Source organism: Athene cunicularia (assembly GCF_003259725.1).
Source record: "Athene cunicularia isolate RWA chromosome Z unlocalized genomic scaffold, athCun1 chrZ_part2, whole genome shotgun sequence".
In the NCBI taxonomy this organism is placed as follows: Eukaryota; Metazoa; Chordata; class Aves; order Strigiformes; family Strigidae; genus Athene; species Athene cunicularia.
In genome coordinates this window covers 23087733-23106556 of record NW_020799143.1, presented here as the reverse complement: position 1 = coordinate 23106556, position 18824 = coordinate 23087733, and the positions used below count along the sequence as shown (strand labels likewise).

The window sequence follows — 18824 nt, the reverse complement described above, 5'->3', positions numbered from 1 at the left end:
ATACTTGCAAAGTAAAGTTCTTTCCAGAGCCTGAAGCAAGTGAACCATAGACTCTAGGTTACAAAGCATCCTGCCTATTTTGCAAAGAATGGATTTAGCACTTCACACTAAATCTTCTCAACTGGTTAAGGTTTCGCATTAACAAGAATCATCAGAAGTGTGCTCAAGATCCTACACTTCCTACTCAGTAAAGCAGAATTAAAATGTTTATCAAAAGAAATATGAAGAAAGCAATTGTATTTTAGTGCATTCAGACTCTCAATATGTAAACAAATCTGTTCAAATTAAAATATTTCTATAGCAGTAGATAAATATATGTGTTTATGTGTCCTCTTCAAATGTCTTAAATAGTATGCCCTCCAAAGAACAGTGTTAAGAAATAAAAAAGAAATAAAGTCACTTATAATGACTGGAAGTTCTGTAAAACACTTAATTTTATTAGCTAATTCCATGAATACCATCTGCTAACAAATCACTTTCAAAGAACTAATTTTTAGCTAGATTTAGAGGCTGTTTTTTTACTGGTACATGAGCAAGGACCCGAGTTTAGCATCTCAATAACATGCTGCCACCACCACTGTTTGTTCCTGTGTTTCCATATCCTCATTTCATATTTTATTTTTAGGAAACTATGTTTCACTCAGTCCATGACTGGTTAAATTACACATTTCATTTGTTCTGCCTTTTCCACTACGAAAAATGGCTACTTACTTTTAAATAACTTCTCAAGAAGGGAAAAAAAATGGGGGGTATTTTCTTTTTTTAAATACAAAATTTACAGTGATTGTCTTAAAAAAATCCAGTAATCAAAGCTGAGATCTACCAGATGGCAAGATTGAAGTTTTTACTCTCATACTTGTGCACCACAACTATTTACTGACTAGCACTGAAACAGTTCCCTGTTCAGGGGTCTTCCAATACAAATCCCAGTGGCCATACTGGGGACGGGCGGGGGTAGGAGTGGAAGAAATCTTCAAAATCCTATAGGACAGATGGACCTTCTGGTCCCCTCCCCCCACTACATGTTTGCTGCTAACTTTATGGTGGGCTAAGAACTCTGTGAAATACTAGAACAGAAAAACCCAACACAAGGCAATGACCTGCTACACACAGTATGGAGAAACTATGTACGGTGATCTGAAGCAAAGAGAAAAGAAGAGACCCACAAGTGAAAGATGCACAATTACACAGTTCATAAAAGAATCTGAGGGAAGGTGGATCATTCATACCAGGTAATTTAACAACTGGTTGGTTACTACTTTGTTCACTTAGTTGTAAAATATTTGGGTTCAGCCTAGAAAGACTAAGAAGGTTTCCTACCAGTTCATGTGAAAAGTAACAGCAAATAAATAGATTATAGTACCCCATCTCTGTACCATTTTTCTGAATATAAGGATCAAAACGCAAGGGCAATGCCCCGTTTCCACTACCTCACTAAGCTTCATCTTAGTGAAAAGAAACACATTTTTTGTATTTGTATGCTGCACATCTGCACCCTTCAAATACCCTGCCATCAGCACCTGCTGAACTTCCTCTGTAAGGAAAATCTAATATTTATTTTGTATAATGTAGCCATGGACATGCCATTTTTTTAGCTGTTTTCAGAGAGGACCATCGGCCATCAGGCTCCCAAAATGCTACCATGCCACCAACTCTAGAATCACTATAGTACATATCAGTATTTGTAAAACGATTCCATAAACAAAGTTCCTTAAAACAACAAAGCCCAGGCATCCTGTCAAAACTTCCTTTCCTACTAAATGGGTAAGCAGCAGATCTCTCCAGCATGTTGCTATCAGGTTCTTTTCTTGTGTTGCAGAGTAGTTCCCGCACTGCTGCTTTTATGGGTGACCAATGCTTGCAGACAACGCAAACAGTATTCCTTATGTCAATAGATTTACTGTTCCTTACCTCAAGGAAGCTTATGAAATTATTCGGATATAGAATTTGGGAAGCCAGTTTTCTCAGACTCTTGTTTCTGATAAGTGAATCATATCCTCTCCCAAAGAGTCTCACTCCCGTTTAATTACTCTTCACATGTATTTTCTACTGTTTTCCTACATACTGCGGCAGAGGAACATAACCAGAAGGAATCACTCCAACCCAGATTCACAACTTGATAGCAGAATGGTGAGAAGAACGGAGCATACCGACTCAGAGGCAGCTTGGCTATCTTCACTGGCAGACAAGAGTATTTCTATGCAGAGGCTCAGAAAAAGCACATTTCCTCCTCTCCTCCCAAAACATCACAAACCCATTTCTACAGCAAGTTAGCAGACTGATGAACAGTTCAGCGAGCGATGCTGACTCACACTGACTCATGCTCTTCTCCTTCTGACTCAGTCTTATTTTGGCAATCTAATTTTTTTCCCTACCTCCACATACTAGAATTGACAGAAACTTAACACATTTTATCACCTCAGATGAGCATATGCTTTAATTTATTCTGGAGTAGACTAAATTAACACTACTTCAGTGAAATTACTATGGATTTTACACCCAATGAATACAGTTCACTTCTAAATTAAAAAAGGAAAATAAAAACGTGCTATATTGGGTGTTAACACAAAGACAACAATGTGGCATTACAAGCAGAATAAAACACCACTGTGTTACTGTTTAGATGCTTTAAGAATACTTTTCCCAAGCAGCATTTTTGAACATTATCTTCTCACTACTATTCCAAACTTCTTTTATGAAAAAAAGAATAAACGTTTTGAATTCCAGTAATACCTTATGTATCTTGAGCTTGGTGCTGAGCTACTCATGAAACTGTTCTAATACAGCAGGGATTAGCAGCTTTAAGTAGGTTCTTCTAATCAACTACTTGGAGCACAATAGAAACAAAGAATACTGACTTAAAAACCCTGAAATGTATTGAGATAGTCACTGTTAGGATGACAGTTCTCAGGATGTACACAAAGCAAGAGCATTAGTAATTTAAAATGTCAAAACAAGTTTACAGCTTATTAAGCTTTCTTTCCCTACAGATTAATTAAAAATGGGTGAATAACTACTAACCTAAAACAAATGAAAAAAGTAATTGCTCTAGTATTTAAAAGAAAGTTACTTAAACATGTAATGAGTTAGGCAATAACACCTATCTGTCCACACTAGCAGAGTAAGAAGGCATTTCTGGAAGGCAGTTATATAGCTCAGTTAATACCTAACTCGGTACATGCTGCTGGTTTTGTATCTGCAGGAGACTTAGTCAGCTTTTAATATAATCACCCCTGGTGCAATAATGTACCAGCTCTTCTTGAAATGGGATTCAAGAGCTAGAAACAGAAGAACTGAAGAAAATTTTACCTTTAATCTAACTGTATTTTCCATATTTTAAATCATATATTTAGAACTAAGTTCCACATCATTTTATTAACCTTAGCTGGACTTAAATGTGCAAGAAGTACTTTGCATGAATAGGGATCACAGAATTCAGTTTCTGAACTTCTAGAACCATTTGTTGGGTCTTTTACAACACACCCAAAATAATCAGCCTCATCCGATGAACAAAATTTAATTGCCAGTGACTTAGTTTTGTGCAGCTACTGTTCTCACTGACAAAAGTCTCACTGGGCTACAGTTACTGAAAATATCTCAAGTTATGAGTGAGAGCAAAGCAAAACTTCTAAAGGGAAAAAAATGTGAAACTGCAATAACAATTTAGGCTTTAAGATACCCACATTAAGATGCACATCTGACATGAACAAAAGGAGTGAAAATAAGGCCTTCTAAAAACTGAGGTGCACACAGAGAGGTTGCTATTTTGATGATAAGAATCAAGAAAACAAGGTGCATTATGGTGACATGTAAGAGAACACTTTATCAAGAAATAAATACTTTAGCAAACAAGTGACCCTCACCACAAAAAGTTACTGACAAACCAGCATTCAAATATACCGCTCTCAGGCAGCTCTTGTCCTCTGCAGGAAGATGCTACATCAAATAGTCCTAATATACTGTCAAAAATCTGATATTCACTGTCACTGTTCAGGATGTTTCTATACCTTCTGAAATAGATCTTCCCCCTTGTACTAATGAGTATCTTAAATTAGAAAACTCAATAATTAATGCTTTATGTTCTACCATATCAAAAAGGGTAACTATCTTGTCATGTGTCTTAAATAGCCAGGACATGATTTATTAACAGTAAATAGCAGCTGATCCTCACCAGAATCTACTCAATAGGCTCCATTTTCCTGACTAGGAGGCTCAGTGTATTTTTGAATGCTGGTCTCCTTTATGTGTATTGATTCTTTGCAAAGACCAAGAACAGCAGTGACTCTGATGCTTTTTAGCTGATGGGATCTCTCCTTCTCTCCTTCTCTTATTGGGGCAACTACTATGCAGGCACACCATTCTTCTTCCACATATGTGATACTGAGCTCTGTGCAAGTTTAGCATAAATTAAACTCGAGTCTTAACAGAGTCCTGCAGGGGAGGCTGGAACCCAATGTCTCCTTGGAAGACCTTTCTCCCAGCCAAGATCCAAAGCTGTACTCAAAACTACAGTATCAAAGGTCACAGTTTACAGCTCACAGAGATATCATTAAATCATTGCTTCATACTCAAATCTTGCACACCTTTACATGCCAAAATGTATTTGATGTCCTCTTAGTTGATCTTACTGTTTAGCAAAGATCCAAAATGTTTAGAAACTGCCACCACCACCATCACTAATCATCTGTTAACTAACCCAGAGGCTTTGTGTTACTGCAGCACTTTCTGTCCCTGGCGTCCTTTTTTTTTGCTGTGTTTTTAAACTATGCCTCAGATTAGCCAGTGTGTAACTAGAAAAAGGATACTTCGATTCTTAATTCTGCAATACTCAACAATCATGCTTTAAGAACAAGGAAACTGCTAATGAACAAGTTCTTAACTCTTGATTCCTACCAGTCATTTTCTATTCAAGCACAGGAAGTTCTGTAGTAGTCTACAACTACTCCTCTCTCTTCAGTTTCAGTGAAGGGAAAACAGAGTCATCCTTTACTATGAGAAACACACTTTCTTTCTGCCTAGCCTGGTAAAATAACGATAAAACCCCCCAGATTCTTATTTTCTTCAATCATTTTACCCTTCACCAATGCATGCCACTTCCTCTTGTGATTCAACACCTTGCCTCTGTATGCTCTCAGATTCTTCTGGTAAACTTTAAGCAGAAAAGGCCAACTAGTGTCTCCATCCATGGGAAACAGGTAAGATACATCTCTGTTTTGTTCTTTAAGGAAAGATCACTGAACTATGACTCTCAGTACCTATTTAATGTTCCTCTGGACAGATGGTGGTCTCCTGCCTCTGTGAAATGTTTCCAGGATTGCTCATCTCCTTATGAATATTTTTGAATGTTTATGTCCTTGAAAAACCTATTATAGGACTGCATTTGGCCTTCTTTTCATACGCAAAACTAGCAACTGCAAAGATTTGCAATTTCCTGTAGGAATTGCTTTCACATTAACAGTAACACAAATCCATGTGTATCCATTGTATCTAAGCAAGCATACAGAAAACTCAGCTATTAGTTCTGCTATCTGGAAATATCTCTTCAAATATTTTTCTTCATATTTTGAAAGCACAGTAAACCTCACCATTAAGTCAGCCATCTACTTCATCTTATCCCTCTCACCCATTACTCATAGATGAAGCAACATATATTTCACTCTTCTACTTAGTGATGTGCCAAAATCTAGTTTGGATCATTTTCTAAGAGTCAATGTTATTTGCTATCACTTTTATTAATCCTTTGCACAGAAACCAAAGTTGCAACACAAGTCTAAATCTCATCAGACAAACAGTAAGACACTGTAGGAGTACTACCTACCTACCTCTAAGCAGCAAGTGGCACCAGACCTCATTAAAAATACCTATCAACAGTTCTGTGACTTGAAGCAAAGGCTAACAAAATAAGCTTATTGCCAAATTCTACTGAGATAGTTAGGCCTACATTTTATGTTCAGGGTAGGTCAGTGAAGGGTGGCTGAAGGCTTACATGGTCCTTGGTAGTACAATCCAGACAGATACAGTGAACATTAGGAAATGTTCATAAAAGCAGAGAGTAGTTTTCAAGATATGTTGGATTATTTGCTTATTACAAGAGACTACTCCTAAAACTCACAAGCATGAGACTTGTGTTTGGTTTGGTTTTAAAATAAATACAAGCACCGTTTTCAGGAATAATTTCTGTATCAAGTTTGAATCTAAGGAACCCTAGAATCTATCATTCTCTGTGAGGACTACTGACCTGAGTAAGAAACTGCACACACCCGTCAGCCCCACACTATGCTAGTGCTGGCACATGTCTTTCACTATCTTGCTGGCTAGGTACAGGTCTCAGGCTCTGAAAAAGCAAGGTGCATCAGACAAGCCTCCATGAGGCTGGATTTTCTTCTTTTACCTGCATATACTCTACGTATTTCTCCCATCTGGAGAAAAATTTAGAAAGGTGGAATCAAATTGAGTATCGCTTCTCACATTTACATGTTTCTTGCAGCTAACAAATTAAAGCATGTTAAAATCCTTTACATTAAAGGGATTAGAGTATTTTTTAATTGCCAACCACTTGCAGTTTATGAACAAAAGGGATTCTTAACCTGATGTGTTTAAAAATAATTGGGAAAAGATATAAGGCCATGTGATCAACAGTTTTTTCTACTATAAACAGAAAATTTTTTGCAAACCCTTTCACCATGTCATCTAAACCCCAGACTTCAACACCACTTATTACTGCATAACAGAAAAATCTTAAACTGTAAGCCTAGAAGTTTAAAATTTATTTCCAACTTACAGAAAACACTTCCTATCCTAGGTTAGTATCATCATTCATATAGAAAGTCTCCAAACTACAACTATCTGATCAGTATAGTGAATGCTAACTTTTTTTAACCTATACAATAAATCCACTAGTTACAGTTTATCTCCACAGCAGATTCTGCATTCATTATGAACACATCTCTTTTTATGAGAAGCATGAATTTTAGATAAATAAAACTGTGTAGTCCATATATTCAACAGAAATGTTATCAGCTTATGGGAAGCATTGAAAAAAGCTTCATGCTGATGAAAGACAGACTTTATTCCTTTGAAGGCGTAGTGTCTTCTCTGTTTCAGAACTTCACCAACGCATGCTGTAGTCTGTGTGCTAAACATTCATTTAAGGAAACCCAACTGGCAGCAAAACTATCCAGTGCTGTGCTAGCCAAATTTGCAAACAGGCAGAAATTACTTTAAAAGCTTACCATATTACGATCCATTCAACAACAGGCAATTTTTTTAAAAAACAAACAAAACCAATCAAAACCATCACATAAAGCCACACAACAGAAACACACCCCCTACAGAGGTCATTTAGTTTAAATTATATTAGCTTACACAATCTAATATTGTGGCAAAACCGTTAGGGCAACATGCTTATTTTCACTTTTTACTCTCTCAGGACCTTGCATGCTGTATTTAAAAATCACCTTCTATAGGAGACAGAGGCAAACAGCATTGGCCTTACCCAAGCCCATCCTGGGTACTAGCTTTCACCTGAATTTTGAAGACACCTATCCACATACACCATGCTACAAAGCAATTTACTTCAGTGAGGTTGCACCTTCCTCCTCAATGCCACCTGACTATGAGATAGTAGCATTTAGCCAGTAAATTTGTATCAGTGAAGTGCTGGATGGTTGTCACATTACCAAGGGTTGTGCTTACACTATCCTTTGCATGATCAATCAATCTCATCACAAGGGCATTTTCCTTTTTTTTTTTAATCGCATTGGGGCTTTTGGTTGGTTGTGTCTGGGATTTTGTTTATTGTTGATTTTGGGTTGTGGGGTTCTTTCACATCAAATTCTCTCCCCTCCCCCATCTTACAGCTGTAGCAGAAATGCTGATGCAAAGCAAAAAGAAAAAACAGTAGTTAGCTAATATTATACATTTGTATACATAATAAAGGGAAAGCATCAAAACCTGTATTTTTCAAAAGGAACAGCTATAGAAAAGGAGACTGAGCTCTCAGAAAAACAGAGACAGTAAGAAGTGAGGTAACCAAGTGAGAAAAATAAAAGCAGCTGCTGTGTTGAAAAACAATTATTTAAATTATATGCATGCAAATGAGCTGAGAATGACTTTACAGTTTTTGTCTCTACCTTACCATTGTCAAAAAAGTTCAAACTGACAGCTTTTCATAGACCACTGGAATTTCAATATGAGAGCATTTTAACTGATCAATCATTATACCTTACCAGGCACATGCAATCTAACCATGAGGCAGACAGAAGGTAAATAAAGCTCTGGTGTTTTGGGAGGGGTGTTTGTCCTTTCTTCCTTTTTAGAAAAGCGAGTTTTAATTTTAGCTTTTCTAAACTTCATAGATACATACTTAGCTATAGGACACAACTGTTTAAATTTTAGATTTATTACTGCTCAGAGCAGTAGAAATAATTGTAATAATATCTTATGAATAAAATGCATTAAAACAACCCTCAAACGCACCAAAAAATTTATATATACAAATAAAAATTCCTTCTTAAATCTCATCTGACCTTAACCTTTAAATATCTGACCACCAGCTGTCAGGAAACCGGTAACGTTTCTTTGCTTTACATTCTGCATGTGAGTCTTGTTTGTGATCTCAAACTCTGGGGGCATGCACAGAACTGTCTTTGTTCTACTTAGAAAGGAGCCCAGCACCTATGTTGCTGCTTCATGAGAAAGTGATCAAAATGTTTTGCTTTCAAACATTTACTTTATGTCCATAACTGAAGGGGCAGGGAGGGGTGATGAGATAAAGGGACTTTCCTGTCTGTCTTACTGAAAACAGGGAATTTGCTTATCTGTATATTTACTATCAATGCAGTATCTGAACACCACAAGAAAACAGTGTCTCTATCCTCACCTATCATTACTCTACAGATACAACAAACCAATTGAATAAGCGCAAAAGAAGAAAACGAAAGCAAAGTTCATCACCTGCTTGAATCTGAGGTGCCACAGGAAATAGTGCCAAGACTAAACTCATTGTACTGGCTGACCAGCACCCATCATTGCCAACATGAGTCTGCCCCTCTGAACAACACAAAAAGACAGGCTACATTTCTAGCCACTATTTTTATTTATTCATTTATTTTAAATTAAAGAAACATAAGAATTCACAAATGTTTCACTTTTGGACTGACCATTGATCAGATTCCATACGCCAAAAATCAATTTATTGCAAGTCAGGTTTACACAGCCCGAAGGGAAGAAGAAACATCACCAGCTTCATCTGACACCAAGTTTTAAGTTCAACAGCAAATTGCACTGCACATGCACAGTAAGCTAGACTCAAATTTTCCATAATGAATCAGCCATATTGTAGAAGAAAGACACATGACAACTACCTGGGTTATTATTCACCCACCCAAATATGCACATACAGTTTATCTGATCACTAAAGTGACTGTGATATAATCAAGCGTATCAGGCTATTCAAGCGTGAATTTGACACAGCATTGCAATATACACGTAATCCTAAAAACAGTCAGCAAAATAATCAGATCATGGGTATTTAGAAGTGACCACAGTTTGACAGAGAGGAAAGAAAAAACAAAGCAAAGAAATGTCAGTGCTGGTTTGCAGGTAGGAGAAAAATCTGCTTTATGCTGTTCTGCTGGACACTAAGGGAAATGCACACCACTATAAAAGGTTGTTACCAGATTTATTAATAGAACTCAGTGGTTCAACAGTATTTTTAGATGTATGTTTTAACATGAGATCTTTGCAACTAAACAGAGAATTTACTATGTTAGAATACCCCTTATCAGACTAATAGTTTATATTAAATAATCCAGCTGAGGTCAATACAGGCAATACTGTGTAGAAAAATAATCACCTGAATATGCCAGAGACCAATACTGCCAAAACTTAATATACAGTATGTAGATAAGGATAAATAGAGGTTCACAAAAAAAAAAAAAATATCTGTTCAACATTTCCCTATTGAATAGACATGCTGACAAGAAAATGGGTTGAAAAAGATCCTCCTGAAAGAGCTAGCATATATAAATACTAATGACAGGTCACTGACAGTTTTACACAAAACAAATAAAAATTTCACTTATCTTGCTATGGAAAAAGAAAAAAAAGAAGTAAATCAAGCAGCAAGTAGGACAACAGATCAGGCCAGATGTTTATGGGACTAACACTGCGTCACACAAATACTGGCTCAGATCCAAAGAGACAATTAGGACAGTGTGATCCTTGTAAGACACTCTTTCTAAACTTCAGACCAATTTACTGGAATTTATTACACAGTGAATTTATATATAATGTTGGAGACATTAAATTACTAAGGTCTGTAAAAGCACCCTGTATTATACTTAACATTTAGTACTTAGACAGCAAAGAACTGCATCCCATGAAAAAAATTATATTTAACTCAAAAATTGTATAACCTCAAATGGTTAAATCAGCACAGCTACCAAGAGTAGAAGACATATTCTGTAAATTGAGAAAATAATTACAAGTCTGATACTGTCCTTAATTACCAGATTTTAAAGAATAGCATCCCAAAATACACACCTTGTGGTGTTCTACAACCTACAGCATCCGAGCTGATTAAGCACTGACATCAGCAGAGAAGCTTCTGCTCTCTAGGAGAATTGTTCACCAATGCAAAGTGCAAAGGAAAAACAATTATTTCATAAACCCACTGTGAATATATAATTTTCCTCTTATCTTCGAGGAAATCCATATAAATTTTTTTTTTTGTTTAAGTGTTTAACATACCTACACCAAAGTAAATTTATCACAGAAAAAAGCCCATAAATCTGACTACCACATTCATAATTTCAGGGACTAGTAGGCAGAGATAATATACTTACAGGATTAATTCAGCTAACTTCAGGTATGTAAATATAGTCCTCATGCAAATACAAGTGCTGCTTCTCTCACTCTGTTCTTTTTCCACCGTGCACACACACACACACAAAAAAAAAAAAAACACCAAAAACCAGAAGAAATGCATAAAGAGAAAACTGATTCTATTTTATGTCTCAATATCCATAAGGTTTCATTAATAAGTTATCAAGCAAAAATAATAAAAGGATAAAAGTTCACAAGCCAGCAGCGGGCATCACAGGCACTCTCCATAGCCGAATTCAAAAGAAATGTCAGTTAGAGTGGCAGCAGCTACAGTCAATGCTGGAAGCTGATGCCTCTGCGGGAAGAGGATGCTGGGAGATTTTCCCAATCTGTGCTGCAGCCTAGTTCTAATCCATCACTCCTAACTGCAAAGAGAAAATGGAGACATGAGGAACACGAAGTGATTTATATTTAAAGGCAAAAAGGGAGTTACCTCAGTATTTTCTGAACAAAAATTTTAAAAAATGTTACAATTAAAGTCAGATAAAAAAGGGACAAGTATACTAATGCAACTGCAGTAAAAACAGATCAAACATACAAGAGTTGGTAGCAAGCAGCACTGAAGAGAACTATCTCACATTTGATTTTCATTATGTGACAGTACTCAAATAAATAAACTTTTAAAATTATTATTATTATTATTATTAACCCTTTGACATTTTTTTCCCCAGAAATCCAAATTTTTAGCTGGAGTCCCATGACCAAAATAAATCAAAAGCATGGAGAAGCAGCTATAAACAGTTATCTTCATGAATATCAGCAGCAATAGGAGAAAGTAAGTCAGAAGAAACAGAGATACTTTCATCCCCTTGGTCTAATCTCTCCAGATGAGATAGGGGAAAGCTCAGCACAGGGGAAGTAAGCAGCAGAAAATTAAACTGTGTACTCCACTGTTACCTTCAAAAAGTTTATTTAAATCCATACCAGCTGGGCTAATAGAACTTATTCCTAGATATGTTTACAATCATGAACTCAGATTTACTCTCAAAAATGCCTCAAAGAAAGCATTTAAAAATTAATGCAGGAAACTATAGATTTGCATTTACTCATTTCAGATGGGTGCTAAGTAATAAAAGCAGTAAAACACCAAACCAGTCTATTTAAACAATTTACTTTTGAAAATACAAGAATGCAACATACTTGGAAAGATTTGTAGAGTTTTTCCTAAAATGCCTGAGCAAACCAAGGGCTATGATCAGGTAACACAGGCTTTGCACGTGAGAGATGACAGCTGAAACTTATGGACAACAGCACCTCAGGATGTTTCTACCTTTTCCCTGAAATTGTGCCTGACAGTGTTAAAGACCAAGGAGTTCAGAGATATACGAGTTCTCCACTACATGACTTAGAAGCAGTGTTTATGGGTATTGTCACTTATTATATTAACATTACTTGGGGCAGGAAGAGTCAAAGTGCCAGAATTTCGCTCATCTTGATTGCATGTGAAAGGTAAAACAGTTTTAAATCAAGGTTGAGCAGTCATATAAAAACTGACTCTGCTCACAACAAAACATACAATTTTCTGTCTTTAACTCAGCATAAGTTGCAGCCAGTCCACAGCTGAGGCCTCAGAAAGCATTTCCCAGTAAAAGCTGAGAAAGAGTCAGGAGCATGTTTCAACAAAACTGACAAAAGCTAGCTCTCTGTCTGCAAATAGCAACACATGTTCAAAACTTTCCCTGGATTGTCTTAAAGAAAAACCCACTAATACACACTCAAGCCACCTTCCACTCAGATTGCTTCCCAAAATGCTCTGAAACAGTTTTCAACATCTTGGGGAAGAGGGAAAAAACAACCACCCAAACAGAACATTGTTAAAGACCAGAGAGGTTTTTGTTTACTTGACAGTTTAAAATAAAGAATGTGGAAAATCGGTTTTCAATCCTTTTTCCCCCCAAAAAATCCTCCTCAATATCTGAGCAAGTCATAACCTACAAGTTTTTATCTTTTTCATCTAGGAGTTAGAGCTCATCTTTTCATTTTCTTATCTAAAGTACTAATGACTTAAAAGATTGTACCACCAATCCAAAACATTGAGTTCACATCCCTTTCAAAGTCTCTGAAGTTATTCAGAGAAGGCAATTCTTGAGTTACATGACTGCAAATAGCATTATAACGTCTTTATTAAAGCACAGGATAAACACCAATTCCCTGACAGAAATTTAAAGAAAGAAAACACAGATGTGACGAGTAGATCATGTATTCCAGCACAACAAGATTCTAACATGATTAGACTCCAGAAGGCTCCAGGAACCTGCAACCCAAAAATATAATGTGACTTTACTAAATGCCACACTGTTAATTTACTTTTCATGGAAGAGCAAGCCACAAGCAGCAATCCCAAAATTTAGAGTCAATTAAGACAAACTTGTTTTGGCAAACACTGGATCAGAAAACCGGCTGTGGTATCTTTCTGTGCACCAGCCTTTCAGTGAAGGCTTGGAATAGAGTAGCATGGTGTGGAAGAAATGCAGAGTTTCGTGAAGTTCTGTGTAGAATGTCCCTGTGATGTTTGGTTGTTTTTTTCCTCTCCTTGTTTCTTAAGAAGCTATGGACACAGGTGGAAATGCACATTTCAAAGTCAGCAGAAGACACCAACATAAAAATTTCCATAATGTGGCCTGAACACTTCTACTTACATACAAACATACAGAGAAATCTTACATCAGAGGCAAAAGATGTAGCTGCAATAAATATGGAAGAATTAGGAATTATATAATTACTGCCCACTCAGAACCCCTCAAATGTGAACAATTTATAACCCAAGAACTGTTTAGGGTAGAGAAGGATTAATGAGATGGGGCTGGTGTCTCACTACTGCAGTTCCAATTCTTGAGACTGACAATATAAAGTAGCTACTATGTCATATTTATGTAGCCATTAAAATATTATTTACTGGATACAAGAACCACCTTTACTGGACTTTTTTCCCCCTTGAAGACCAAACATAAGAAAATAAAACTCTGATCAATTAAATTGTCACAGCTGTTTCTCAGCATTTTAAGACAGTGTCAGAATTTGAGTTCAAAATTCTGGAGACAAGCACTGTTAAAAGTTTTCAGCTCCTTGAATTCAAATTTGAATTTAGGACCATTTGCTCAACTATTCAGTTTCATTCACTGACAAAACAGACACATATGTATAATTGAAATCTTAACTACACTTCTGAGATTACAAGGATAACCTGCTCTAACTTCCTTAAACACTTCTGGCCTTTAATCTATCACCCCAGTAATACCACAGAGCTGCTTTGGTAGGATCAAGGATTAACAGTATCCAGCTCTGGGTAAGAAAAGGAAATGCAAAAGAGGAATGATAATATAGCAATCAAATATGCCTCTTCCTACTGAAACTGATAGAGACAGAAAATCCCAAGAAGTCCACTATTCATCAAAGATCACCTGTCTGGTTTACTACAGAATTCTAGCTTCCACCTTTTCACTATTTCATTTTTTAAATGTGTTATAATGAGATCTCAGTATCCTTCCACTGGTACCACAACTCAGGGTCTGGTGTCTGCAATTCCTACACAATAGCCTAACAGGAAAACTTCCTCTGCATATGAACTGTGTGGAGCAGTCAGGCAGACTATTCCTTCCCTAAAACAAGTACACAGCATCTACTCTAAATGTATGCAGGCAGCTACCATAATATAGTTACTCTAAAGGTTGTTACTCATTTGCATAATCCTCCAATAATGGGGTGGTAACTGAAAACACCATCTTGCCTTTACCTCAAAGAAGAAGATAGCATGCTAACCAGTACCATGGAAAAGGCATAACAACTTGATGGGAACTTATTCCTGTCACATACAGATGACATCTTAAGAAACAGTAAGTAAAATGAGATGGAAGGAAATCCAAATACAATTAAAATTTCACACAAATTCCTAACAATCTGACTTTAGAGCATAAAATACATATAGAAGTGACAAGGTCTGTACATGCTAGGCGTAGTATGGTGATGGTTAAAAATTGTTAAGAACTCAAAACTCTTAATTTTCTTCTTGTAAAAGCAAAGAAGAGATAATTTACAAAATTAATGTGGCAGAAACACATCTGCCACAGGAGCTAGGGCTTTTAACATGGTGGTCGCCAGCTCCTTCATGCCCTTATTTTCATGCCTCTGGCAGCACATCATTGCTGACACATGCGCACCCTGTCCAGGTTCAGACCTGCATACCCCACACCTGCTCCATGGCAAGAAACAGGAGGGGGAAACCCCTGGTCAACCCCTCAGCCTATGAAATCTCAGTCAACAGAATTTTTCTAGAACACTGACCATAGATGAATACAGTTCAGATCCAATCAGACTATTAAATAGGGCCCCTGAAAAGATCCCCTTTAAGTGGTTCTCCTTGGAGCCGTGAGTCTGTAATCAGAAGCCCTCCTCTTGAGACAGGGACACCACCCAAGGAAACTTCCCAGGACGGAATGCCCTCACACTGCCTTGGTGAGTGAATACTTCTGGATATCCTTGAGTGAGTCATCCTCACCCCCTCTGGGTGAGAAATTACATCTTCTGGGTACCCTTGAGTGGGAGGCTTCCCCCTTAGTGAGTGACTGTGTGCACACGTTGGTGTTGTCATTCTTACAGGTCATCATGCTTCTGGGTCACTGTGCAATACCAACTTCCCCGAACACCTAACTCAGACTGTTAAATGGTCTTGAAGCATTGTTTTAGTTACCCTAGTCATCTCACTGGTTTTGGGTGTTTGGATTTGGTTACAAATTAATGTTTATTCAAGTTTATTATCTGTGTGAAGTCTCTTTGGTATACCTCCAACATTTTAATTGGCACAGTGAGCAGGGTGTACCAATGGAGGGATTATTACAGAGACACGGTTGTGATCCTTCTCCCTTGGGAATGAAGTTGACAGAGGAGTAGTGGTGTGAGCCTGAAGAAGCTGTGGAGAGGGTGGAGAAACACGATGGAGATAAGCAAGATGACAATAAGAAAGTAACTATTTGTGACATCCTGGGTGCCTGCCTGCTACAAGTGCAGGACCAGCCTAAGTATCACCACCAGTTGGAACGGGATAGTTCTGAGAGACAGCTGAAAACAGTTTGTTTGGAAGCAGAGTTACAGCGAGAGTGAGAGCAGATCCATGACTTCGAACAGAGGATTGAGCCAGCAGCCACCATGATAAATGCCCTAGCACCGGAGAGCTGGGGCGGGGGTGTTCCTGCCACACTCCATTCTGTGACCAGTCATCTGATCAGTTCTTTTTGAGTGGTGGTGCAGACACCTCTTGCCTCCAAAGTTAAAAGGGGTACAATGCCACTTTGGATCATCATTCTTCAAATGTCTTTCAGCTATTAAAATATATCATTAGCAATCAACAGTCAATCAACAATAGAAACCAAAAAACATGTAACAATAACCAAGATTATAGTAACAACTTAAAATAACGATGGACAAATAGGTGGGCACCATCCTATAGTTGTATTGGGACATCTAACATTCAGACAGGGTGTGGGGAATATCAATTGCATGGGCAATTTTAGGGGCATATCAAATTTAGGGGCACATCAATGTTACAGGTGGGATTAGAGGAACATTAGTTTCAGGGGCAGGTTTAAGAGAGTGAACATGGATTTCATTACAGTGCTCTCAATGCAGTTTATAACAATACAAATTACACAATTACAATTACAACCATTATCAAAGACTGAAGGTGGCTAGTTAGCCACCTCAACAAAGAAAACCCAAGTGTGTTGAAAACTTTCCCTAGCCAATTAGTCCCTAGTGCAGCAGCAGTTTCTCTGATATCTCTGGCCTCCTTCATCATTTTTGTAGATTTGTTTTTGTAGAGGCACCAAAACGTTTGAGATGTGGACACAACAATCACCTATTGATAGATTCAACTTTCTGCATATGCCTTTTTCCTTCAACAGGATTAAGTTCAAAAGGGCTTGGTTTTGGATAGCCATTTATCTATAGTCACTTGAACCATGTAAAGAGTTTGACACTGTCCCACACAACATGGATTTGACAGATGGACCACTCTGTGGATAAGGAATTGCCTGGATAGTCACACTCAAATAGATGCAGTCAATGGCACAAAGTAGAGAGTAGTGAAGAGTGGTGTTCCTCAGGGGTCAATACTGCAACTGGCACTGTTCAACATCTTTGTCGGTGACATAGACAGTGAGATTGATTCAGGTACTAATAAAACATATCTAGCAAAAATTAAATACAAGAACAAAACATACAAATTCCTTCTATTCATGTATGGTTTTGAACCCGCAGATGCTTGGCAGGTAACAGTATTAGGTTACCTTGTGAAACAGATTTGCCCAAAACTTAAAGTAAGCAGACACTTCAGTGGAAACATAGGGAGATATTTGGTAAGAAGTAGCTTACCACCACAACACTTCTTGGCAGAGGCTTGAATTTCTGAAACAGAAAGAACCACTTCTCTCCAGATACTCTGTTCTTTTTACAACAGAATATGCTTATCTGAAACCCATTCTGAGTTAACACAATCATGTAACGGTAAATTTACTTTCACATATATCCCAGCTATCCTCTTTGTAAGGTTGAAAATGCTGTATCAAAGTTTATCACCAAGCCAGTGCTTTGAAAACTTAGTAACTCTCTTTGGCAGAAAGATACAAGGTGAAGTGCTACTGCTTGCTTTAAGAAAAATGGCAGACTAACCTACTTGTAATACCCTCTTCTTCGCTTCAGCACCAGTGAGTAAAGAACTGCATTTACAAGTAGAACTCCATTTAATGGTCCCTCCACATTTTTACAAAACAAGTGTTGTGGGCTCATTACAAAAACTGTTTGGGAGTTGCTGTGTATACCTACAGCAGCCACCACAAGAAGAAAAAAAAAATCACAAAAAAGAGTCCAGATAAAGAATCTAATGTATTTAGACAAGTAGAGCAGAGACTGATTTCCTCCTGATATGTCATATCTGAGGAACTTGTCCTCAGATATGACAGCAAGTAATTGAGATTTAGGGAAGGATTTTACCCTATTAAGAGAATTCATTGCCCTTTTAACATATAACCTGAACAACCTTGAATCTACAGTTAAGCAATAATATTCAGGGAATAAAGCCCAATAAAACCAAGTTAAATTAGCAAAACCATTTGCTAGCATTTACTGGAGCAATATACAGAGCAGTGTTCTCTATACATATTTTACAGGAAGTATTAGAGTGGTTTATGAAATACTATGAAGACATGGTTCTCACACATTCTTTCCAAATTCTCTAAACCAACAAGTTGACCTGTGTCCTGGTTCAGCTAGGATGTTAAGTTTTCCCCAGAAGAGAGAGGGAAGGGATCTCCAGCTGGGTTGTTCATACCATGCTGATGTGAGGTCCGGGCGCGGGAGCATGGGAACTTTATTTGCCTTTATGGCTTTGGTTGTGGTGATCATCACGAGCGAACTGTCCATAACCACTGCGGTATTTCTCTTTTTATCTTTTGTCTTGTTAACTGTTATTGCTGTTTATTGTTGTTATCATTGCTACTGTTGTTGTTCAGATTGTTTATTACACTGTTGTATTAAATTTCTTCTTATTTTAACCCGGGGTTTGTGCCCTACTTGTGTCCGAGGGTGGGGGAGGGACAACGGCAACATGGTCTCCGGTCCCGGCAGGGCCTAAATCGACACAGCCTTAACTGGCACACTAATGCGGGGCACGAGAGAGTTAAAATAAGAATCAAAAAGGGACAGACCCTGACGAGAGTGTGCTAGAGCAATCTGTTGGGTGTAATTTTTCTGCTTGTATTTGTACTGTTTGATAAGAAAATGTTTGCAATGCTGGCCCACTTGCTTGCATGGTGGGGCTGGATTAATCCTGATATCCAGTGTATGATCCCATTGCTGGTGTGTGTTGTCGGTGGAAAACGTATAAATGGTCTTACGTTGATGTACTGGCTACTGACTGCTTATAATGTGTTTGTATTGCTGGGGGG

At 37.6% G+C, this 18824-nt stretch overlaps 1 protein-coding gene across 4 annotated transcripts in view; it reads right to left on the bottom strand.

Annotated features, from left to right (window-relative positions):
- Positions 1–18824, bottom strand: part of TTC39B (tetratricopeptide repeat domain 39B) — a 70340-nt gene that overhangs the window by 28941 nt on the left and 22575 nt on the right. For 2 of the 4 annotated variants that reach the window (XM_026866241.1, XM_026866240.1), the window contains exon 1: positions 10848–11148. The exons of 1 other annotated variant lie outside the window; for it this stretch is intronic. In XM_026866241.1, the coding sequence (XP_026722042.1) occupies positions 10848–10990 (143 nt within the window). In that variant the 5' untranslated portion in view covers positions 10991–11148. Of the gene's footprint in view, positions 1–10847; positions 11149–18824 lie in introns of those variants that run through there. One more of the 4 variants, XM_026866239.1, reaches the window with a different exon arrangement.